At 44.1% G+C, this 25,245-nt stretch overlaps 1 protein-coding gene and 1 long non-coding RNA gene across 8 annotated transcripts in view; one reads left to right on the top strand and one right to left on the bottom strand.

The window, feature by feature from the left end:
* Window positions 1–6,601, bottom strand: part of DPYD (dihydropyrimidine dehydrogenase) — a 548,339-nt gene extending 541,738 nt beyond the window's left edge. For all 3 annotated transcript variants that reach the window (XM_024570281.3, XM_045203652.3, XM_045203651.3), the window contains exon 1: window positions 6,449–6,601. In XM_024570281.3, coding sequence (XP_024426049.2) covers window positions 6,449–6,487 — 39 coding nt within the window. In that variant the 5' untranslated portion in view covers window positions 6,488–6,601. The remainder of the gene's footprint in view (window positions 1–6,448) is intronic.
* Window positions 6,602–6,838: 237 nt separating this feature from the next.
* LOC139440381 (uncharacterized) overlaps window positions 6,839–25,245 on the top strand; it is a 60,134-nt gene continuing 41,727 nt past the window's right edge. For 4 of the 5 annotated variants that reach the window (XR_011650595.1, XR_011650596.1, XR_011650599.1 and 1 more), the window contains exons 1-2: window positions 6,839–7,013; window positions 13,845–14,070. This is a non-coding gene — a long non-coding RNA (uncharacterized lncRNA). Of the gene's footprint in view, window positions 7,014–13,844; window positions 14,071–14,514; window positions 15,209–25,245 lie in introns of those variants that run through there. The other variant, XR_011650598.1, reaches the window with a different exon arrangement.

Here is a 25,245-nt window from a genome sequence, read left to right on the forward strand (position 1 = left end):
TATAGGAAGGGCGAGCTTCGCCTTTTCTTGGTGGGGAATAGGTGATCTCCAACTTCCTTCCTTCTCAGACTTAAATTATTCATGAACAAATACAGTGTAGACAGGGATGCTTAGAAGTCTTGAAAAAAGCTTTCTTTGAAGCTAATAGGCTTGCTCAGAGAAAGTTACGCTTAGACCAGTTTGTACAAAAAATAAATAAATAAATAAAGGAGTTGAGTCTTTTTTTTTTTTTAAATAATGGTGTAGACATTTCTTTTCAGGAAAGGGTAACTCCAGATCCCTTCTAAATATCATCGAGTGCCCAGAAATTATTTTCACCAAGGTTCTGGTCCTGAGCTAGTCTCAAAGCCACTCAGAAACCCCCCGAAGAATCCACCCGCTGCAATAAAACGGTAGAGGCCGTGGGCACGACCTTACTCCTGGGGTGTTAGACGTGGACAATCCTGCGTAGACAAGCCGACGTCAACTACTGCCCTCGAATCTCTAGCAACTAACACCACAGGGGGGGTGATACAGAGAGTATTAAAATCATTTTGAAAATAGAAATAAAAAAGCAAAATGAGTGGATCTCTTTGATTTGACCTGAATTTCAGAAACTGTCCCATTTCCTTGGTAATACTGACAACTAGAATTCAGGAAATTGCCTATAACATAAACTCACAACATTTTTTAATATATAATGAGCCTCCCTCTTAATTCTTTTAGCTTCATTAACTCTCCCCTTCCTGCCTTATTTAAACAGACTTTGATTCCACTAGTAAAATTCTTAGAATTAAACAAAATTCTAGCCAAATGATGTTTATGTAACACACATGGTATATGCAATAATATTGAAAATTATTACGACGTTTAAAAAGCCTACGTTTTATGTGACAGATGCTGACTGAGGCATCCTATGAACATGACTCCAGTTAACCCTTACAGCTACTGCATGAAATGGTCAAGATCAAATGCGACAGACGGAGGAAGAGAAGACAGTCCAGGGAAGGCCTGCCTGGGCCAAAGTCACACACAAACATAACAGAGCCTGCAGTTGAACCCAGGCCTGTGTTGATGAAATGCTTTTTTAAAACCAAGGAAGGAAGCTTGATGCTGTGAAATGCAAAATAAATAACTGTATACAAAACTACTGAGTTCCTAACATCAACACATATCTGTGCAGTCTCAAAGGAAAGGTCTACATTGCGTTAAATGCAGGTGTTTATTTTAATTAAAAGCAATGGAAGCTGTAATAATTACAAACCGGGGGAAAAACGTAATCCTATTAAGAGTTATCTCGGTAGTGTAATTGACTCCCTGATTTCTACCAGCACCCACACCATTGATGTGGGAGGCCAAATACATCCTGCCTTGACAAAGAGGATTAAGAGCAAGTGGAGAACCGGAGGTAAACACGTCACATTTGAACATCAAAATCCCGATTACAGGTAAATTTATAATCTTAGCATGCCTTGTTAGATATTTGTGAATTAAGGCAGGGTGTAGATGACGAAGAACTGTCCTTACAATTTTAAGGAGTAAAGGGTTGGGGCCCATACTGGTCACTATGTCAACACAGCTGAGAGGCAAAACAAAGAACCAGCCAGTCCTGCTTTCCAATCCCCTCCTGAGCACATGGGTGCCTCGTCCACACCTACTCTCTTATTTTCTTATTTCATTATTGTTTTATTGCTTAATTTCTTTCATTCTCACAGTCTTCGCTTTCAGTGTTTCTCATTTTTAATTTAAGATTATGCTAATTATTAGAATTCTCCCACAGGGACCAGACATGTTTACCTTTACTGAAGCATCTAGTTTTCAGTTCTTGGGTTGTTCTTGGTAAAACTGCTGTATTCAAATAGTTTTTAAGAAAGATATGATTGCCTAGAGATTGTGCAATTATCTCTGCATTTTGACTCTAGAGCTTCTTGGCATTTTGATTAATTCCTTACTGTAAATGCTGGATTTCCTTCCAGAATGTAAGAAAGGCAGCTATTGAATTCTAGCACATTTTTACAATTAAGCAATCACTCAGCACTACCTGCTATGATTAAGATTAAGCAGATCCAAACCAAAACTCTCCCCAGTGATAGATTCATCATTAGTCATTAATCTTACAGTTTTAATTAAATTACTAAAACAAGTCATCTGAATTCATGTGTAGGAGGTAGGATTTATATATATTTATAAATTTATATATAACATTTATATTTATAAATTTACATAAAATTATGTATAAATTTATATATTTATAATTTTTATCTATGTATATATCCCTTAAGACTACAAGGATATTACTGGAATAAAGAAACTCTCCAAATCACATAATCAGACATATTTCCACTGCCCAGCTAAATTCCTCAGAATGGACAAATACTTGCAATAAAACTAAATATAGTTCCTAGGGCAGCTTAAAGGTGGGAGGACAACTCAAACTCACAATTCAGATTTAAAGCTTAAAAAAAAAATTAAAAGCCTTAGCAAGTCAAGATAGCATTTCCATAGATCTGTGGTGTCTAGCCAAAAAGAAAAGAAAAGAAACCAGGAAAGAAAGGACACTTCCTTGTTCAGGGAGTAAAAAACACATAAGTTTACATAAGTGTTGTAAACAAGGCCTGGCTCCGGCAAACTTAACTCCTCGTTCTCTCCCTTGGGTCCATGAGCCTCTTCCATTACCTGGGCGCAGAGGCAGGCATGATTAACGGTGTTCGGAAATCACCTTAATGCCATCTCTACCAATTTGTAACTCATGTCTTTTCTTTTGTCAAAATGCTCCTGAAAATTTACCTTCTCCAAGGCGCCTCCATTATAGTCCCATTTTCCAAATCTATCATTGTATCTTCTTTCCTTAATTAATAAACACAGAAAATTCTCAATGATCTTCTGCAATGAATATAATCCATGGGATAAGTCATTTGGAACTGTTTCTATCTGACTCAAAATGCACTGTGATTTTGTGGACAATGGACTGAAATCCCTTCTTATTCAGGGTAAATTTGAAATGACTTGGTAACCCCTACTCATTAACTACTCATTAACTGGTAAGTGAAGGATGGAGCTTGGCTTGTGGAAACAGTAGAGGGGAAGGTAGCAATGTAAGCTGCTTATAAACGTTTACCAAAAGTTATTGGTATTCAAAGAGGGAAAAGCATCCTCTTTTCTTTTGCTACACTTCAACAGTCCATCCTCAATTACCCACATCAGTGGGAGAGGGCCGAGACACTGAACCAGGCTAAACTCTCCCAAAATCACTCTGACATGCTTTCCAATGCACTGATATCACACCAGCTGGCAATTCACACTAAATCAATACCGGGAAGGTACTGCTGACGTCAGGCACCGTGATCAATGCCTCATAGAGGTATTCTTTGCAACCTTCTTTGAAATCTTCCTAGGAATTTGCATGCAAAAGCCATCCTTGACAAAATTCATCTGTATCCAAATAGTGAGCCCACAAAAGTCAAATAACTTTTAAAAGTATAATATACAGGGTCCAACACAAATAACGCCTTTTTTATAATTCCGAAACATAACAATATCACCCTCAAGCACACCACATGACATTTGAGGTGAAATGTTCAAATTAAAACTATAAATTATTACACCCACGTTATTACCTTATCAGCCACACTCAAGCAGGCGTTACTTCTGCCGCTCCCTGTATTTAGCTACTGTTGTGAGCTTTAGAACACTATCTCATTCACATTGATTTTCCTGATACTTTTCTACATTTTTACTTTTTAACATGTTTGTCCTTTTTCCTGATGATGCAGTGACTTTCTCGACATTTGCTAATTACTTTTATTTTCCTTAACAGATTATGCAAATATGAGTTAGGGAAGCTGGGGAACTTGCCTAAAGTCACAGGGCTGACAATACTACAATGACATCAGCTGTCGCAGACATGAGGTAGGTTCTGTTGCCTCGCTTGCCTCTGTGACGTACTAACGCACCCACACCGTGCCCAAGAGCATCCCATCATGTGGGTTTGGTGACCTTCTGCCTGTGTTTCACGCTCCCAACCCTTCAAGCCTGATGTGATATTGGATTGAGGCTAGAAGTTGTGGGGTAAGCACACAAAGCGACTTTTGAGACCTCTGTCACCTTTCCCCCCAGAAACAAAGAGGTGTCCTGGCTGCTTCGCTGAGACCTGAGGTTCTGCAGGCGGCTTTGGGGGAGATTAAATCACTGTCGTGGTGGTCTGCCGCCAACACCTCCTGTTCTTTCATGATGACCAAGTGACCATGTTCTCTGTTTCATACCGATATTTTTTTAATAATTTTTTTTTAGATTTTATTTATTTATTTTTAGAGAGGGGGGAAGGGAAGGAAAAACAGAGGGGAAACATTAATGTGTGGTTGCCTCTCACACGCCCCCTACTGGGGACCTGGCCTGCAACTTAGGCACATGCCCTGACTGGGAATGGAACTGGCGACCCTTTAGTTCTCAGGCCCGCACTCAATCCACTGAGCCACACCAGCCAGGGCTCCATACTTTTTAAATTCTCCCTGTGAATCTAAGGCAATGATCACAGTCAGATCGACCTCTAAACAACGGCAAACCCAGTGCAGGTATTCAACTTGGATGGAAAACTGAGTTTTCATAATTCATTCCGGTTCTTCAGACGAAAGTGAACTGGTGGGACTCAACAGGATCGACTGAGACATCTATGCCTAACATGTTCTTCTAGGCTTAAGGTATTTTTCATTGCTGCATTATTTTTTAATGATTAACTTCATAGTCTTTTGTGGTATTCTAGCTCATGAATCATGGGTACTGCTTTGAGGGGAAAAGTAAGGTACTGTGTATGATCAAAGGTGTTACGGATTAAAGTGTGTTGAATATCCGAACTGCAAAAATGCTGGAAAACCTTGAAAACCTTGAACCTATTCTAGGCTATAAGTAGTATCAGGCTAACTGGTGGTATAGAGTAAGGCTGCGTGGAGGTGAGTGTTTCTAACACGGTCTGGGTTGAAACAACACACGTGTGACATTAAACCAGCCACTTCTGTTTTCCTGGCATCTTTTTTCTTGGTGTAATGTGGTTAAGAACTGATTTCAAAGGCAAATGCAAGAGAGACAGAGAAAGAAATCAGTTCAGCGGATAACACACCATTCTGTGATACAAAAGCCAAAGGCCACCTGCCCTCTGACACTGATTTCTGAAACCAGTAGTGCCTGGCTGCAGCCAGAACTTTCCCTTTATTGACTTAGTAGGAGAAAGGGGAGTGGGGGGGTTGCTTAGGCTAAAGTAACAAGGACTAAAAGGACTACAACGTAAACCAAGTCTCTTTTACCCTTTGCACACACAGAGTAATACTGGGTTAAAGATATATCGATGCACGTGAAAAAGTACCCACGAGAGAAGTACAAGTGTATTCACCAGAGAGGCCCACAAAATATACCTGGGCTCTTGCTACTAAAATGGATTTTTCCAACTGATGTATGGAGTCTGGAGAAAACACCACTGCCCCCCACCCCCACCCCAAACGGAACACGGAGTTCTTTCAATCAACAACAGAGGCAAAATGTGGCAAAAGCAGCTACTCTGCAAACAGGTGGTTTTAAACTTTTACTTAAGCCACTGAATGCACGGAGGAGAGGAAAATGGCATTTCTAAAACACACACACACACACACGTGCATGCATAGACACCTCTTATCAGTGGAGGAGACTCACATAAAGAAAGGCCCCCAACAAAAAACTCAGCAGCAGTGTATTTTAGCTCAGAATTGCTGACATGGGTTGGTCTGTCTAAAGTCCCTATTTATAATGAAATCCTCACCGCCTACATAAAGGTCCTAGGAAGAACTCACACAGGAAACGGTCATTTCAGGTAGGACTTTATAAGCACAGAAAGAAAGATGGCATTTTTACAGGAACAGGGGGCAAGAGGAAATGAAAACTGTTGAAAGGGAAGAAAATCACCTTCCCTGGCGTTTTTCGTGTTCTCAATACCGTTCCCGTCTTCCCCGCGCTCGATTGTTTCGTAAGCAATACTCTGGCTAGAGGGAACCGCGGTACTCGCTGAGCACACAGCTGTCCTTTATTCATGCACCGCACCCTGCACTTACTCGGGATTCACACGCTGCAGGTGGGGGCAGCAGACAGGTGTCCCGAATGCAGGTAGGGGCGAAGGGGGGCAGCGGAGAGACTGGTGGGAAACCGGCGCTGCTGCCCCGCAGAGTCCACCTGTCTGCAACTCTGCGCCCCTTCTTTCAGTCACGCCACTCAGGACAGGGCAGCTTTCCTGACCCGCCCCCCAGCCTGCCCTCAGTAAACCGCCTTGTCTCACCCTAAGGGCACCACCCTGCACTTGCGGGACTCCGCGGCCACCACGCAGACCCCCGCGGGGGGTAGGCTCCCGCGTCGCCCGCTCCTCCCGGGCGCTGCGGTGGGCGCGCTCCTCACGGGTCCCCCACCAGGGGGACCCCCTCCCGGCCCCCAGGGGGCAGGCGTGCAGCCGTACCTCGATGTCTGGCGCGTCCTTGCTGAGCACGGGGGCCATGGCAGTGCCTGAGGTCCGGTCCCCTGCAGACAGACCCTCCGTGAGACCCGGGGCTCCGACGTGACAGCTTGCAGGAACGCGAGCGGAATGAGGAAACCCAGGACAGTGGCGCGGGGGCGGGGCGGCCGTGACGCCCACGGGCGGGGGCGGCACGGGGGCGGAGGACACGCCCCCGAGCGGGGCGAACACTGGGGGCACGCCCCTGGGCGGGGGCGAGAAAGGGGCACGCCCCTGGGCGGGGCGAACAAATGCAAGTACACACTTCTGGGACACGCCCCAGAGGCGGGGCTTCGTGCACAGCCCGGGGACGCTGGTGCGGGCTGGGCACGTGAATCGTGGCTCGCTTGGCCCTTCCCCTGCCCCCTGCCGTCCGCCCCCCGCCCCCGCCTGGCCGCTTGTTTTTCTTCCGCGGGCGGAAGGAAGGGCGGGAGTGAGCGCTTGCTCGGGAATGGCCTTCGCTCTGGTCACGGTTAGAGGCAGAGCTAGGTAGGCGGGACCAGCTGTGCCAAGACCCACAGGATTAAAGGTAAAAACAGTGAGCGCTCTAAGTGACAAACTGCTCCTTTTCTTTCCTTCTGCACGAACCCCGTGAGGTGCACAAACATTGCATTGCAGGAACTCTTGAGGAAAGAGGTCATAGAGGTTCCTTTATCCGTCCAGCAGAGAGGCGGGCAGGGTCCTGGAGCGTGCGGAGAAGGCCAGGGCGGGTCTTCTGGGAGATGACCACCCCTGGGGACAATCCCTGGGCAAAACAGGCCACGGAGCCAGGCAGGCAAAGCAACTATTATGGCCAGAGGCCAGGTGGTAGTAAATGCTGTAATAAGGTGCCACGAAGTCAAAGCTGTATTGTTTTGCAAAACAATCCATTCTCGTGGCTCTTGTGGGGGGAAAAAAAGAATTATTCTATAATGTTAAGTTCTTTTGAAGAGTTGGGCTTTAGGCTGGGTTCTAGAGCTTGCTTGGGACAGGGGAGCGGTTTCATTTAGAGGCGGTCCTAGTCCGGAATACATTCACCTGGTCTTTGAGGACACCTGTACTCCATACCTGTCTTATCTCTTCTATACTTAGAGCTGAGCATCTTGACCTCTGAATAACCTGCCTCGCCCTCTCCTCCACACTCCCGAAGGCCACTCCTGCCAGGGCTGGTTGTATTCCAACCACAAAGTAATCTGTCTTCCCATCCTCCACCCACCCTTCTTGCTGGGCTTGTCCTCCACCAGGAGAACTCTTTGCATGCGCTCCTCCTTCAGTTTTCGGGGAAGCCTTCCCTGACCCATCACACCGCCGCCAAGACCTGCTTGTCCAAGTCACTCTTTTTCATAACACCCTATTTCGAGTTCACAGCCCTGTCCGATTTGATTTGCATATTCATTTGAGGAAGACTTGTTTGATATTCGTCTTCCCTTTAGAACTTAAGCTTCAGGAAGAGAGAGGGCCCACGTCTGGCTTAAATGTCTGTTGACAATTCCGCTCCTAGTCCAGGTTGAAACATGAGAGCAAGAGTGCTTGGTGGTTGAGTGAACACAGCAGATCTTGACATCACCGTGTGACGTCACCGTGTGCTCCAAGCTGTTCGTTTTAGAAACTTCTGTTACTCTTTACCAAGTACAAAAAGTGAATCACAAAAATCTATCAGTGACTTTCTAGGTAACCGTGCATTGCCTCTAAAGTCATCTATGTCCTCTTGGAGATCGTGTGTGTGTGTGTGTGTGTGTGTGTGTAAAAGGATGTAACCTACATGCATATACATATATAATATATATATAGTTTTATTATATATATGTGTCCTCCAACTTAACCAGAGCACTTCAATGTTAATTTCTAACCTCCAGAGAGACCGACTCACAGGCCCTTTTAGGTTACACTGATACAAATCTTATCAGTTAGCGATCCACCCTTTAGTTGTTTTATTTGCTTTAAGGGTACAAGTGTCCAAGTTCTCCAAGAGTCAGACATTACATTTGGATTCCTGGTTTCTGTGATTGGTTTCTTCTAAACTCAGAGAGGGTAAGCCCCAAAGATGCTGCCTTTACAAAGGGGCAAGCTTCTTCAGCGACACTGCATAATCAAATATAAAATTCAAATACTGTTTTACCATCCCCCAACCTCACCAAACAGATGTATCCTGTTGTGAGATATTTAATTAAGGCACCTAATCACGTTGCTCACCTGCCACACCTATACTGTGTGATCAGTGATTGAATCTAATAATATTTAAAATCCACTGAAATCCCACATGAAACACAGTTGTACCTGTAAATGATCCAAGCTCTTTAAAGCTTGCTGCAAATGCATTCACACCACACTTCTAAAAGTTGTAAATTATGATGGCATTTTCCAAGCTGTCCCTCCATCTGGAAGCACAGTCAAATATCAGGTGTTCCACATTAATTTTTTGTAGGCTTTGGAGAGACAGCTCACTTCATGGGGTACAAATTACCCAACTGCATCTCAGCCGAATAGTTTACATTACACAAATTATTATTAATTATTATTAGTTTATTGTTATTACATAGTTAGAAGGAAGGCTTATGAGGCATCCTTTGTTTCTGAAAAGTTATTCAGACCACAAATTTAGAAACAACAGAAATTCAGATTTCCACATGTTTTTATTGCCCTCCTGTAGTCTAACATTAAGCAATGTTTTTGAGACACTGTTTGGAAGGTGATTTTACTCCAAAATGTCAGAAGCTTTTATTGATCATGTTACTTATTTTTTTTATCTGATTTCCTAAGGCCAGATTAACTCCTCTCCAAATAGACAAAGGTAATAATTACTAAAAATCAGTTGGGTCCAAATATTTCTAGTATACTTGCTTAAAAAGGTCATTATGTATATGTTAGTTCTATTGTATGGGTAAACTTGGTATAATTTGTTCAACTACATATACCATGTGTCTTGCATAAGCACGCCCCCCACCTATATGGGTGTGATGTATTATGTAATGCCAGAAAAAACACAGATAAGACAGAGAAACTACAAATCCCTACCAGAAATGTAGTCCACCGTTATTTGTAGAACGCTGTGGTTTCAGGCACCCTGACCGGCATTAGGGACACCTCAGTGCATCATCACAGCATCGCCCCTGTATTGCGAAGGGTAAGCCACGTGCTCAGAAACACACTGTCACAGCACGAATTTGAGTAAGTGGTTTCACTGAGTGGGGTTATTTTGGTAGTTAAATGGCAAGAGGGATGCGATAGTATTTTGAAAGTTGTAAAGTGTTGTGTATGATTAGTAAAATATGAAAATTTAAAGATACTTTTTCTGCTGTTCATAATCTGGAAAACCCCCGTTGATGTCTGATTAACACGAATGACTTGGGGCGACGCGCAGTGGGAGGAGGAGGTTTACAGATTGTTTTGAGTTAGAAAGATGGGCATTCATGAAGCAATCACACAGAAATGGCATATTTACCGTGAACGACAATATCAAGGTAGAATAGCAAGGGGCCTGGGCGGTCAGGGAAGGACTCCGTGAAGGAAAGGCCTGCTGCTGAGACCTGAAGGGCAGCAGGAGATGCCGAGAAGGGGGAAGGGGAAAGAGAGAGAGGCTTAACAAGGTGAATGACTTTTTATTTATTAAGGGATTAAGCAAAAAAAAAAAAAAAACCAACTTATCAAAATTGGAGAATTTTTGTGTAGCCATTTTCATATTGAAGATGGAAGAAAATATACATTTTCAGCATCTTATGCTTTATTGTTTCAAGGAAGGCAAAAATGCAACTGAAATGCAAAAAAAAAAAATTTGTGCAGTGTATGGAGAAGGTGCTGTGACTGATCGAATGTGTCAAAAGTGGTTTGTGAAGTTTTGTGCTGGAGATTTGTCGCTGGACAATGCTCCATGGTCTGGTAGGCCAGCTGAAATTGGTAGCCATCAAATCAAGACATTAATTGAGAACAATCAACGTTCTACCACGTGGAAGATAGCCGACATACTCAAAATACCCAGATCAGTAAAGTTATTGGTGAAAATGAAAATGGGCCTTTTATTTTATGGAAAAAAATTTAAACAGAGATTTTGGCCAACCTAATAAAATAGAATTGTACACCTGAAACGTATATAATTTTATCAACCGATGCCAATCCTCAATGAACTCAACAAGAAGGAAAAGAAGAGGAGGAGTGGGAGGGGGAGAAAATCAAAAGCATTCCAGGCAAGTAACCTGCACACAGGCTCCGAGGCCAGACCTGCGGGGTGGAGGGAAGAATGCTGCGACCACTGGAGCTCCCGCAGCGGGGGACGTGACCAGAGGGAGACGGAAGGGATAAGCATTCCATGTGGAGTTTTCGTCTTTGTTGAGGAAATTGAACTTTACCTGTAAGACTGGGAAGCCATGGACGCTCTCGAGAGCAGAGCAGGGACATGACCCGATATGAAGTTTGTAGTATCACACCCATTGCAACGTCTGTGTAATTGCACGCTCGCTGCGTACTCCCCTTGGCGAATGTACGAACATCAACCCAGGCGAGTCAGTTACGGGTTTGGGCTCAGACCGCTCCTCCAGATGCTAGCCTGGGGGTCCATTGTCCCTGTCACTAGAATCCAACAAAAATGACTTCCCTACCATACGCCAGTGCCATGGCTATTTAGCTTTTCTTCTTTTTTACACTTGTGAAGCAGAGCTCTGTGTTTTAAATCAGAATCTGGAAAAAAACCTACACCCCAGAAGGATTTCTGTCTCTCAATTAGTGGCTGTCTTTCTGCTGGCCAGCGTAAAACTATAATGCTCCATTTTCAATCATCTGAATAATGAAGGACTCTGTTCTTGTTCTGTCGTTTGTTTCCCCAATCGCCACCTCCCCTAGACTGTGAGACCCTTGGTGGGTTTGAGTGGGTCTCGTCCTTTTATCCTCCTGCCTAACACAGTCCCGAGTAATGGTAGGTGCATAAATATTTATGAAAAAGTATTCATTATGGCTGGCTCTCTAAATGTGACAAGGGTGTGGAAAGCCTAAGGGGAAGGATTTTTAGTAATATATGAGTAAAGGGCACTAATGGGCAATTCGTTCACACAACAAGAAATACAAACAGTTGATAAGAAAGTGAAGTTGTATCAACCCAATATATAATTAAAATAGCAATTAAATAATTACAAGATACTATTTTCATCTATCAGACTGGCAAAAAAAAGTTTAAGGAGTGATTAAGAAAAAGGAAAATTAACAGATTCATAGCATTCTGTTATGAGTAAGAAAAACTTGGTACCAAGTATATAGGTGGAACAGATTAGCAATACACAGCCAAACTTTATAAACATGTATTTTCTTTGACCCAACAACTTCATTTCTGATAGTTTCATCTTAGGAAAACAATTATGCATATATGCAAAGCTTACCTAACAATATGGTTCATTCCAAAGTTGCTTCTGCAATAATAAAAAGTAACAACACAAATGTCATACAGTAGGTAACTGATCGATCACATGTGTTGAATTGATACAATTCAATTTTACCATCTTTAGAAATGAGGTTGTAGAATATTAACAGGAAAAAATGCATATTGAAGATACGCAGCAGAATATACAGTAGTTCCCCTTTAGTGATCACTTTAGGTCTCAGTTACCTGTGGTCAACCATAGTCCGAAAACATTAAATGGAACATTCCAGAAATAAACAGTCCAGACGTTTTAAATGGCAGGGCTGGGCCGTTCTGAGTAGCGTGATGAAATCTTGCGAGTCCCGCTCCTTCTGCGGGGACGTGACTCATCCCTCAGGCTGCCCCTCGTGCTGTAGACTCTGCTCACCTGTGATCCCTTAGTAGCATCTGGCCGATCAGACCCACTGTCCTGGTATCATGGAGCTGGTGTCCACGTGGCCCTGATCTTCCTGCATGGTGGCCCCACAGCGCGGGTGTGGTGATGCTGGTGTTCGGGATGTGCCGGGGAGCTGTAAAGCGCTTCCTTTAAGTGAGCAGGTGAGCGCAGTCAGTAAGGGAGCTTGAGAGAGACCAAGCCTAATGACCTACTTGCATTACAGTACATTGTTATAATTGTTCTATTTTATGATTAGTTATTATTAATCTGTTACTGTGCCTAAATTATAAATTAAACTTTATCATAGGTATGTATGTACAGGACAAAAAATATCATCTATAGAGTTTGGTACTATCTGTGGTTTCAGGCACCCACTGGGGGGTCTTGACCCTGTCCCCTGAGGATGAGAGGGGAACTGTATGTATCAAAGAACATGAGATTATGGCGTCCAAATACATGGACAAGTGACAAATACGTATGAGTTAATCGTAATAAAAAGTGAAAGTCGTTTGAAAACTTCATTGCATTATTAGGAAACACACAAACACATAGGACTTTTATAAATTTGCAAGTGCGTGCCTGCATTAACAACACCCTTGGTTTTCCTACCCGGTGCTTGACCCATGTTAGGCATTCTGCAATTTTTCTATGAAGTGTTTTATATGAAAAACTATACCAGAATTGCCTATAAATTTTGTAGTTCATTCTGTGAAAATAATTAATAATATCATCTTATTCCTGGATGAAAACCTATTGAGTTATAGAAACTGGCAAATAGAATTGTGAATAATCATAGTCCTGGGTATAACTCTTTCAAGTTTCAGAGAATGGCAGATAGTAAAAACTTCTTCAGCTTGATCTAACAAGACAAAATAATCCAAGCAATTGAGTATGTCCTCATACACAATGAGGGTTTGAGCATATCGATTTACGTCATCCGTGAAGCAATAGGCACGCCTGTCTTGTGAGGCCCATCCATCGCAGCTTCCCAGTTCACTCAGCAGAAAAAAGTCCCTACGGTGCCCTGCAAAGCACGTGTGAGCCCCTCTCCCCCTGCTTCCTGCTCTTCTAACTCCCTCTAGTCCATCCCCATCTGCTTTTCTGCATGCGGTTCCCTCTGCCTGCAGCAATATTCCCACTGCGAGCCCCTCGAGCCCCTCATCAGCCTCAAGCGTTTAGAGAAAGGTCACCTTTTCGGTAAGGCCCTTTCTGAGCACCACATTTAAATTTCAGCTCCCACCAATCACCTTCACGACCCTCCCTCCCTGCTTTCTGGTTCCCCATAGCACCTACTGCAAACTGTTTTATTTCTGTCTGCTCCTCACCTACCTTCCTCCGCTGCCATGGGGGTTGCACACGGTTGTTTTGTTCACCCCTGTGTCCCCAGTGTCCGGGGCAGTGACTGGCACCCTGTGTGTGTACATACAGCCCTTATTTTGGATGACGGCCTAAAACAACTAGTATGTTATCGTCCCTTATCATTTTGTACACTTCAGTATTAGCATTTCGTATTGAATATTGTACATTTATGTGTCTGCCTCACCCACCAGAGGGAATTGTTCGAGGCAAGGACTGTGTCTCATTAACCTTTGAATCCTCAGCTCACAGGGTGCCTGGAACGAAGCTGGTGCACTGAACTGTGTGTTGGTTGAACGAGCAAGTGGGTGAAAAGTCAGCCTGTTTGTGTGCTTCCCCGGGAGGACTTGCCCAAGAGCGTCTTTCAGTGTTGAAATTAAAACTTCATCATGTATGCCAGTCGGAAAACAAAGCTAGACGCCAACGCCAAAACACAGAAAACGTGCCTCAGAACTTGCTCGGCAACATTGGGTAAGTACAATCATTCATGTCAAGTACCGAGGTATTTTCAATAAACCTGAAAATATTTTCCATTTCCTGATTTCGTGTCTTAAACACACAGAGTTGCATTAGTTTTGTTGTTTTGAGTCTGATGAGCAGTCTCTTCCAAATTGGTTGGAAATGTTAGCAAATTATGTATTTAAAAAAAATATTTGCATTCAATTTGTAAAGTGCAAGGGAACGATTATTCGGTAGTTTGTGTCTCAGGGAAAGTCACCATTCCTGAAGAATTTTCACATTTTTAGAAGAGCTAATTTACATACTACATAGGTGTGCCATTGTGTGTGGCATGTACGTGTGTGTATATATGTATACATTTTCATCATCACAGAAGTCATGCACTAAGCTATTTTGTTTTAACTTTAATTGAAAGAACTTCTTTTAGTTTTTCTTTTTTTTTTTTTTTTGAGGCAGTGTGTGCAGGGCGGAGGGATGGAATCCTGCCCGTGTGACGGACCCAGGTAGCGGGAACACATCTCCCAATGTGCCCTTTGATAAATGTCCAAACGGATCTCAAAACTAAGTGAACCGAACTGCTTTTTTAGTGAGTCCCCTAATGTATTCCAACCATCTGTATCACACCCCCACACAGAGGCTTTTTCTTAAGGCCTCTATGACTTTGTCTTTGTCCCCTTCAGCACCGCCCTTAGGATATGACACCATTAACCCCTCTCAGGGTTGACTTTGGCCCCCTAATGGACATAATACATCTTTCAGTCAAGAAACATTCCTCACACCACTCTTGCAGTTTGCAGATTAAAAACTATGGAAGCGGGAGCGTTCTTTTGGCACCGCGCTTTCCACTTCAAGGCCACCGAACGTTTCTTTCTGAGAGACGATGCGGAGCGGTTGGGGCCTGAAAGCCACTATTGTTCTAGAGAAAGATCTTCCTGGACCACACTTGTTGTGGCTGGGTAATGAATGACCAGAGTATGTGGAGGGAGGCACCGCCCCATCTGTGCTGGCCGCACCACCATCGATTGCTGCCCCATGTCCTGTGCTGAGCTGTGCATGCTTAATCATTCGCTTCACTTAGGGCTAATAAAACCCCCCACCTTTATCGATCACCCACTGTGTGCCTAAGTCATCACACATAATTTCTGATTGAACCGGCCCAGGAATCTGCATTTCAAGATCAAGAAATGGATGCTTCTGTCTTTTATTGGGATTTCTCATAACTAGTTTTTTTTTTGTAGGTGTTATTAAAACAATGCTAGAAATCTGTGGACTTTGCTTTAAATGCATTGGAACTTACAAAGTGCAGTTTTAGTTTTCTTCGTGGAGAAAGATGCTAACTTTTGAAGTCCCTACCTTGCTAAGCAGTGCATTCCATTTCATATTAATTATCATAGTGTAAGAAAAACAGGCTTAATATGGTTAACTGAGTATTTCCACAAGACTGATAGCTGATTCTTGCCCAAGCCTCCTTTCTTCTTACCGTTCTGCCTTGAGATAGATTAATAGTAGCCTTTGTTCCCCTGTAGAAATCTATCTATCTATCCATCATCTATTCCATACTATTCGATTATGTCTTTGACCTACACTAACACCAACGTTTGGGGAATGATAATTACCTATGAGGGGAACCCAATAATACCAGAATTATCCTCTGGGGGGTGGGCCCCTTGTGGGACGGGCTTCCCCTGCGAGGTGAGTGTTCTAGGAACCCAGCTGTATCAGTGCACCAGCTGGTGGTGGTGTGAGAGGCTGCGTTTGACTTCAGTGATTTTTGTTTTTGAAGATTCTTTCAACACATTTGCCCATTTCACGAGGGGTGACTTACGAGCGCACCTGCCCACACCACGCTGAGTTTTCAGCAGTTGTTTATCAAAAATGGCATGACCCCTGTGCTCCCCCTCCCCGTTCACCCGATCACCGTGAGTGGCCTTGTTTGTTTGTTTGTTTTCCTGGATAAAAAAAGCTCTCAAAGGGAAATATTTGCCAGTGTAGAAGAGGTGAAACAAAAAAAATGGCAGAAGCATTAAAACGCATCAAAATCAATGAGTTCAAAACTGTGTTTAGCAGTGGGAAAAACATCTCGCTAGGTGTATTGCATCAGATGGAGGGTACTTTGAAGGTGACTGAAGTCTAAACATGTAAGAATAAATACACAATTTTGTATGAATACCAGGTTTTGGGGGGCCCTCCTTTGTGTATTACTGCTTTTCTGTGCTACAATAAGACAGAAACATTATGTATAGACTATGTAAAAATTACATGCGTGACTCTACATATCAATCACTGCTTAAGTATATATGTTTGTGCTTGACACAAATAGTAAATCCATGCTTCGGTGGGTGAGCTCAATCACAGATTGCACACAAATGTAATATATTATGTACTCTGGCCTCTTCCATTCTCTGAACTATGCTAAATTTCTAAACACATAACACAAATTTCTAACTAATTCACATGATGCATTGATACAAGAAGCTACTTACGCTTTAAATAGATTAGTCTGAGAATATAAAAATTTGGCCAAAGTAACAAAAATAGAAAAAGATCAAATAACTTGAGGCCATGCAATCCAGAGAAGACAATGCCAGCTAAGTTTGCATAAATCATTATATTTAAAGAGTTTTGTTTAAGTACAAATAGTGAGCAGTTGTTTTCTATTTTGACATCTGATCAGGAAATTGGTTTAAGGAATTATGAGAGGGTTTAACTGAATGTAAGAACACCTCTGTGTCAAAATGGTCAAACACGAGCATGGACTTTGGAGGAAGACTCAAAGTCCTTACACCCGGAAGTTGGTGCAAGACCGTAAACAACCACGTACCCCTGCCCGGGACGGGCCACCTGCTGGCCGACCTCAGGTGGCTGTTTCTGATCTCTTCTTCTCTAGATGTTGTAACTGTTCCCTTACGTGTCTACAGGCTTTCCCTGCAGTTCATCGCAATATGTTCCTTAGACAATAACCCTTTCTGGCTTTTACTTTTATTTTTTTATTTTTTTTAAATTTTGTTTCTTGATTTGAGAGAGAGAGAGAGACTCATCAGTCGCTTCTCATGTGTGCCCTGGCCGGGGAATTGAACCCACCACCTTCGTGTAGCAGGACAACACTCTGACTAACAGAGCTACCCAGCTGGGGCCTGGGTTTTATTTTTAAACACATCTGATTGTAAGATTATTAATTACACTTTCCCTTTTGCATTCTGTTGTCACAAAATGCAACCAGGCATGGGTCAGCCGTTTTCAGGAAGATGCAGATTCCCAGGTCCGTCCCATCTATGTCACATCCCTGACCACACATATGTATAGCTGCCAGGATGATGCATGAAACACACATTTCCGTCAGGACCCAGCCCTGTTATGAACCTATCCGGGGCTTCTCCTGAAAACCGAAGTCAAATGCACGTTCCTTGGAGTGGCCTACACCGCCTGGCACTCCCTGGGAATCCCAGTGTCACAGCTCCCCTGCCCTGCCCTTCTCACCGGGTGCCCAGCAGACCCATTCATTCTTTCTCTGCGTTGTCCTTGGATCAATATCGACATCATACAGAGCAGGTGCCCACCTGCAACGTCTGGCCAGGATATTTCACTCACAGGGAACAGCCCGGCAAAGCTCGGAACTCTCTCCGTCGGTTCCGAAAGCGAAGTGGTGGGCATACACAGAGATGTCTGTCCGTCTCTCCTGAATGTCTGTCTTCGCTGTGTGCACATGGGCATTAGAGCTGTATCTAAATGCTTTCTTTATTGTCAGCTTCTCTTGCTCATCCTCAGTAGTGAGATCTCTGTTATATCGCCTGCACCTAGAATAGCACCTGGCACATGGTAGATGTTTAATAAATCAACCCTCTCCCTTCACTTTCAACATAAGAGTAGACATGATTCCTGCAATGCCAGAATCCGATGAAAAAAATAGTGTTTCTAATTGCGACTGTAGCCCGAGTCGTGGAGTGAGAGCTGGCGTCCAGAGGGGAAGTGGGAAGTCCAATTTTGCAGAAAACATGCCATTTTTTCTCTCTGAAAGGAATCAAGGCTTATTGTCTTTGGGTAAAAATATGTTATGGAAAAAAAAAACTTAAAGTGAACTTCTTTTTTCCATATAAGAAGACATTTGCTATTTAAAAACATGTGACTCTCTGTCTGATGTGACAAGAATTTATCGTGTTCCCTGTCTGAGAATTTCATTGCCATTTGCATGCTGCCTGGAATATAAATCGTACTTAGTAATCAATCAGTGTTTAATTGCCGCTCAAGTAAACCCTTGTAATCAGACTTGCTGTAAAAATGTGAAGGTGTCCAAAAAGCATAAGGTGGCATTTTTCCCTCCTCCTCATGCCTGTGTAACTTCCATTAATACTAATAGGAAGCACAGCTGGTCGTCAGCAGGAGATTACAGGTTGCTGTTTAAATCATATTTTATTTTTATGCCTTGGCAAGATTTATGTATTGAAACCAGGTGGCCAGATTTTTGCTGTTGTTAAGAAAGTGTTTCCTCTGAAAGAATGAGGTTGGGGGGGATGGAAACCGAGTCCCCTATTTTTTATTTTAGGAATATAAAGATGCGGAGACCCAGGCAGCAGCTTGTCCTTAGACAGCAGGTCTGTCTTGTTCTTTAGCACCAGCTGGAGTCCCATTTCTAATTTGCTGTGAAGAATTAAGTGATTTGAGACCTGTACCCTGGGGTATTTGACCTCCAATGTCAACCAGCTAGCTTGCAATTCCCTCGGCTGGGAAGTGTCTCCAGAATTGATTTGAACGAACATCAGTTAAAGTACTCCGCGATGGAGTGTAGGGAATATCATTGCCGATCCAAGGACAGCTTTGTAGCCATGCAAACACACGCACGGTGGAATAGTGAGGAAATGGGCTGAGGAAACGTGGAAAGCTGGGTGACCAGAAGGGCCGTGCTACTTTCCCCTGAGGGTCTTCAGCGGAGTGCGGCGTGGTTGGGTGGCCCCCTGATGGAGGCGGTGGTTCGTAGCATATGTGCACTGTGTTCACGCTCTTGGCCTCATTTCTTCTTCTTTTTTTTTATCCTCACCCAAGGCCATGCTTATTGATTTTAGAGAGAAGGGAAGGGAGAGGGAGGGAAACATGGATCTGGGGGGAACATCAACTGGTTGCCTCTCATACACACCCCAACCCAGGACTGAACACGCCACCGAGGCACGTGCCCTGAGCGGAATCCAACTCGTGACCTTCCAGTTTCCTGGACGATGCCCAGCCCACTGAGCCACACTGGCCAGGGGTTGGGCTCCTTTCTCTGTGGTCAGGGTCCCTTGACGTGCAACAGCTGTTCCCGGTACTCTCCAGTGCCACGGTGTTGACCGTCTAGAGATCAATAGGACAAAGTCAGGGTCGTTTTCTCGTAGCCCCGAAAGCAAAGTGTCTCCTTTTGTCTGAGGCTTCATTCTCTCTGCCGTTTTCCTCATGCAGACTGTTGTTTGGTTTTCTCTCTCTGCCTAATCTTGGCCCTCAAATCCGTCACCTGTCTGCCCATGCCACTTCCCCCAGTTCCCCTGCCGTCAGCAGAGGTTTCTCCCTGCTGGCCCTGTGTGGTATTTACCAGATGAAAGCTGTGATCCCAGCCGGAGGAATGCCAGGGCTGATGGGAGAATCACCACCACCATCTCCGTAACTCGGCACACTAACCACATCCAGTTTCTCACGCTGCAGCCTCCCCTGGCCTTTCGCCCTGGCCCCCTGTGTCCTGGGCCCATATTTTCCCACCACCTACCCTCTCATGCTCACAAAGGGCCCACTAAAAGCTTAGAACCAGGGACGTCTCTGTCCACTCGACGTGAGAAAGTGGGGTGAAAGAGGAAGTGGGTGCCCAGTATCAGACTCGAGGTGAGACCCAGGCTGCGGGTGCACTCTGAGGATCCCTGGTTGGAAAATTAACTGGTGATTACCTTTCTTAGCTTATTCCCAACGCACTGATGTTTCATACGTGTATCAAAGTATTTAGTACATTTACAGTTACAGTTAAAATATTATGAGTTAATTTAGCCTGATGACTTTGGGCAATCCCCCCCAATCTTGGACTTCTGTGTTTTCTCCCATGAGTAAAACCGGATGGTAGGGTCGAGCACTGTAAATATCTGCCGTGTATGGGGAGATTACGTCCTGCCGGGCATCATGGGACATTGGGCCTCCAGGAGACTAAGTACCTACACTGATGTCGCACGGGCAGAAACATCAAAGTGTCAGGATGAACCCAGATAGTGACAACTCCACAACCTGTTTCGCTAACCAGGGTTACACACCATCTCCTCAAGTCCTAACATGCTGTGATCAGTCATCCTTTTAAACACCTAAAGATCCTTCCTGAGATTCTACTGCACTACATCAAGTTTGATGGAAGAAATTACGATGCCTGTACATTCAACTCGGTACGTCATTTAACTCTTTCGGTGGAATGAGGGTAGAGCTGTGTGTCTGTGCCGTCGACCACCAGTGCTTCCTGGCCTAGGTCTTTGTCAGCAGGTCAGACTTTGAGCATAATAATCCAGGAACTGACTTACAGATATATATTTCTTGTCTTTAAAAACGTATAACACATTATTGGGCACTGAATAAAATGCTGAACCAAGGCCTGTAGCTTTTAATGGATATGCTAATAAAATTACCCACTCATGGGAATGCAGAGATCTGTGACCCTGCCCACCTTGACTTTAATTTGAAAGAAGAGAGCTTACCTACCTTCTATTATAGTTACCTGAGACTGTGTACTGTGCGTATCCTGGTCGTCTACTAGTGAGGTTTTGACGGGTATGTGATCATGTTTTATTCATATTTTATTTTTTTCTAGCTATGTGATGAAAAAAAATGTAAAACCAAGAAGTAAGGGAGAAAATGTATAATACCCATAATTCCACCACCACTACTTTACTCTAGGTCCATTCACACAATTGTTTTACACAATTGGAATTATTTTAATAGCCTCGACTTGTAACCTGATTTTGTTTTACTTAACACAAAATATGGTGTTTAGCCCTGGCTGGTGTGGCTCAGTGGATTGAGCACGGGCTGCGAACCAAAGGGTTGCTGGTTTGATTCCCAGTCAGGGCACAGGCCGGGGTTGCAGACCAGGTCCCCAGGGGGGGCCACATGAGAGGCAACCACACATTGATATTTCTCTCTCTTTCTCCCTCCCTTCCCCTCTCTCTAAAAATAAATAAATAACTTCTCTTTAAATATGGTGTTTAGTAGATCTATATTATTCTAAATTGTGAGTGTTCTATAATGTATTAGTCAGTATAGGCTGGGTTTTGCTACGATAGCAGATTACTCAAGAAATTTCAGAGGCTTCACACGGCAAAGACTGTCTTGTTCCCCGTGCCATGTGGGCAGGTTGCCAGGGGGCCTCTGCTCCAGACGGACACTCAAGGACCTAGGCTGCCAGAGATCCCACTTTCCTTTCATTGCACCTTCTGGCACGTGTGACCTCCTCAGTCGCTGAAGCACATTAAAAAGAATGCAGAGAATGTTAATGTCAGCAACTAAATACTCTAACGAAAAATGCCACACGTTTCCATAAACGGTTCCATGTCACAAGTTACATCCGCTCCGGAATTCGGAGGGGTCTGAAAACCTCCAGAAAACACGTGGAATGTTTTATATAACTAACCCTCCCCAATTTCTTCCTCTAATATAATTCCTTCAGCTTCGTAGCGGACAGAGGTCCCCGAGTTCTTGTTGTCAGGGAAGGCCTGCTTCCCTTTTCTCAAGTGCGGATAAATGGGTAGTCATTAGCCTCCTAAGACTTCAGACTTGTGTGAGGTGCACCAGCAATGTCACGTGACTTACACTGTCCTAGAACTTGATTTTTAAAAGATTTTATTTTTAGAGAAAGAAGGAAGGGAGAAAGAGAGGGAAACATTGATGTGTGAGGGATGATTGATTGATTGATCGCCAACTGGGGACCTGCCTGAAACCCAGGCACATGCCCTAACTGGGAACCCTACCAGCGACCTTTTGGTTCGCAGGACGGTGCTCAGTCCGCTGAGTCACACCAGCCAGGGCTTATTGTGATTTTTTTAATCAGCCAGATGGCGAAGTCAAAAATCTCAGCCCATTTAAGGCTTGTTCTCCCTTTCACCAAGGCTGCTTCTAAATTCTGGGAGGTTGACCAGGTGCCGCAGTCTCGGCTAGGAGGGTGGTCACCTGGTCTGCCCTCATTTTCCTGTCCCATATGATGAGCGATGACTGCCACCCATGCAGGTCCCTGGTCACACCTGTGAGTCCATTCTGCTGTTCTCTCCTGAAGACAACTCTCCCGAAGCTCCCTGCCGCCCCTTAGTCACTGCACTGCTGCTCCCGTGGGTCCCCAGGGACACCTCCATCTGCTCCTCTAGCCACACTGGGAGTTTGTCAGGACGGGGAGAGGGGCTGCAAAATGGGCAGGGCTCCGGTTCTTTTCTCAGAGACCCACAGGCGGCTCATTTCTTCATTCTTGATGGGAAGGATGAGAAGCATAGAAAGGGACAGAGTCCATATTCTTCTGAATCTTATAACGTAGCAAAAGCTTATACCTGGATCTCAGCTTTCAAAATGAAAAGGCTCAAATTTGACTCGTTGGCTGCCTGTTCTGATTAACAACCCTCATTCAAGGCTATCATCCACTGAGTGAACAGAGAGAAGGCAAAAATGAAGGAAGGAGAAGAAAATGCATACCAGCTTATTGGGATGTTATCCCGGAACCTGCTGACCAGGCCCTCATGGCCGGTTTCTTCTGTGGGAGGTGGCCACATCCTGCCCCGTGCAACTGTATCGCCTAACAATACCTGGTGGTCCAGTGTGTGTTTGGGATCCTGGAGCCAACGTTTGCCTGCAGTAATTTGTGGCCCGATCATATTCTCAACCTTAGAATTTTACTTAGCTACTCGGGTGTTTCTAGGAATACAGTTTATTGTGTGTTTCAGAAGTGGCAGCAGCGAGATTGGGGATTGTTGTTATTTGTTCATTGGAGGTTTGGTGGTTGCTTTAGAAGAGGCATAGTGTCCATTGCCGGGGGAAGGGGACTCCTGAGCTGTGATTCCCTCTGCCCCCCCACTGTGTTGCCAAGGACTGATTCGCCCCCCTCACCTCCCGCTGCCCCCACCCCCCAGACAGACATGCAGAAGTAGATTATGTGGTTGTTCTGGTGGAGAGTTGTTTTTGTTTGTTTTTAACAAGTAAGCACTTCCTGAGTTATGAAGCCATACTAGCGCCTCTTTATGTCTGAATAACATTCCACTATATGGACTCGGCACACATCGTCTATCCTTCAGGAGATGCACATTCGGTTGTTTCTACGTCGGGGCTCTTAAGGATAATACGGCCATAAACACTTACGTACGAGTGTTATATGACTGCACGTTTTCATTTCTCCTGGGTGCATACCTAGGAGTCGAATTGCTGGGTCATACGGTGACTCCACATTTCACTCTTTGAAGAACTGCCGAACTTTTCCAAAGCAGTCGTACCACTTTAAATTTCCACCAGCAATGTATGAAAGTTTCAGGTTCTCTACATCTTCCCCAATACTTGCTACTGTCCATATTCTTTGTTATAGCCATTTAGTGGGTTTAAAGTGTGTCTTATGGAGCTTTCGATTAGCATTCTCTAGTGACTAATGACATTGAGCATCTTTTCATGGGCGGATTTTTGTATGAGCATAGTTTCCCCATCAATTTGCTAAACACTTATAAGTACTATTGTTGAAATACATGTAAAGACAATGATCTCTTTATTTTTATTCAATCAAATGGATGTGATACAAATTGCAACTCGTATTTGTGAATCGACTCCCCCTCTTATGCACTGTGACAGCCAGCAGTAGCTAGGCAGCGAGAAGGCAGAAAGCTCGCATCCTGCTGTGTGGTTCTTCCCTGAGGGTGGAAGGAGAAAGAGCACCCTCTAGGCGGGTTTGGCTGAGTGTCGGGGTGCTTTGGGTTGTCACCATGGCCAGTATGTGCCACGGGCATTAGCATCTGAGGCCCTATCAGCGCTGTGTAGTGTGTGAATCTTGTGTCATTAAGAAATGCCCTATCTCAAAGGTCACAGATGAAAATAACAGCCAGACGTGTGAGTCAGCAGAAACCCAAAGACAGAAAACGAAAGGGCAGAGTTCAGAACTGGCAAGTGATAAAGAAGGAACCAGTGGTTTTCTGGGATGGAGAGGGGGTAAGATGTCCTTCCTAGAGTTGGTTTGAGCCTTGACTCATCACTGCAGCTGTGGATGGTATGGTCTCTATGGCGAGCCTGGTCCCTTGAGATTCTCGTCTCCCTAATTTATATTTGTATCTTCATCCTGACTACCTAACATCACTGAGATCACCTGAATGAGCGTCTGGTTTTCACAATCAAAATATGCTAACATACATTTTTTCCTGTAAAGATATGGACCGGGTGGAAGCCGAAGAGGGGAGTTTCAGTTACTCTAGAGTTATTCATTAGAAGCTGTTAGGACTAATATTTGCATTGTGGCTATGGCATTATAAGTAATTGTGGTGTCTTTAAATATTTACCTGGCAAGCTCATTATTTGGGATACTCTGAATAGTTATTTTTTTTCCATGCGATGCTAATAAGTTGGTTTCTGAGGACACTGCAAATTATGAAATTGAAGGCAACTTCAAATTAAATATTTGGGTAGGAGAAAAAAAGGCAGTACTTTGCAAGTTTACACAAACTGTGTGATGGGTTATTTTAGAGGGCTTAGTATTTTGCTCATGTGTCCAACAATACGAACCGGGATTTAATGTGGAAAAAAGTAAACACTTTCACCCTGTGATGTAATGGAACTTGGCCAAAAGAATAACCAAGGCGCATGCCTCACGAACTCAAGCATTTCATTTCCCTGTACTAGACCTGCGCCCAAAGTGCTGAATTCATTTTACCCCTAGCGGTTGGAGACTAGAATACATGGTTCTATGTTATTAGCAGTGGTTCAGCCGTGTGGGTCTCTTCTGTTGGTGGCCCCCGGGACTGCCTCCTGGTATTCGGGCCCCCCCGCCATGTAATCCTCCGCCCTTGAACCTGACTGGAACAATGAAGAGATGCACTGAAAGACTGTGTCTAACGTGACACTCTGCCAGTCCCCAAACTTCAAAAGTCTGCAGCTTCCACTTGTGCACCCCTTGCGCCTCCACACAAGAAATACAGCTGTACTTCTAGAAACATCACGTGAAGAAGCAACAGCAGAATAAGTGGC

Source organism: Desmodus rotundus, chromosome 12 (genome assembly GCF_022682495.2).
Source record: "Desmodus rotundus isolate HL8 chromosome 12, HLdesRot8A.1, whole genome shotgun sequence".
In the NCBI taxonomy this organism is placed as follows: Eukaryota; Metazoa; Chordata; class Mammalia; order Chiroptera; family Phyllostomidae; genus Desmodus; species Desmodus rotundus.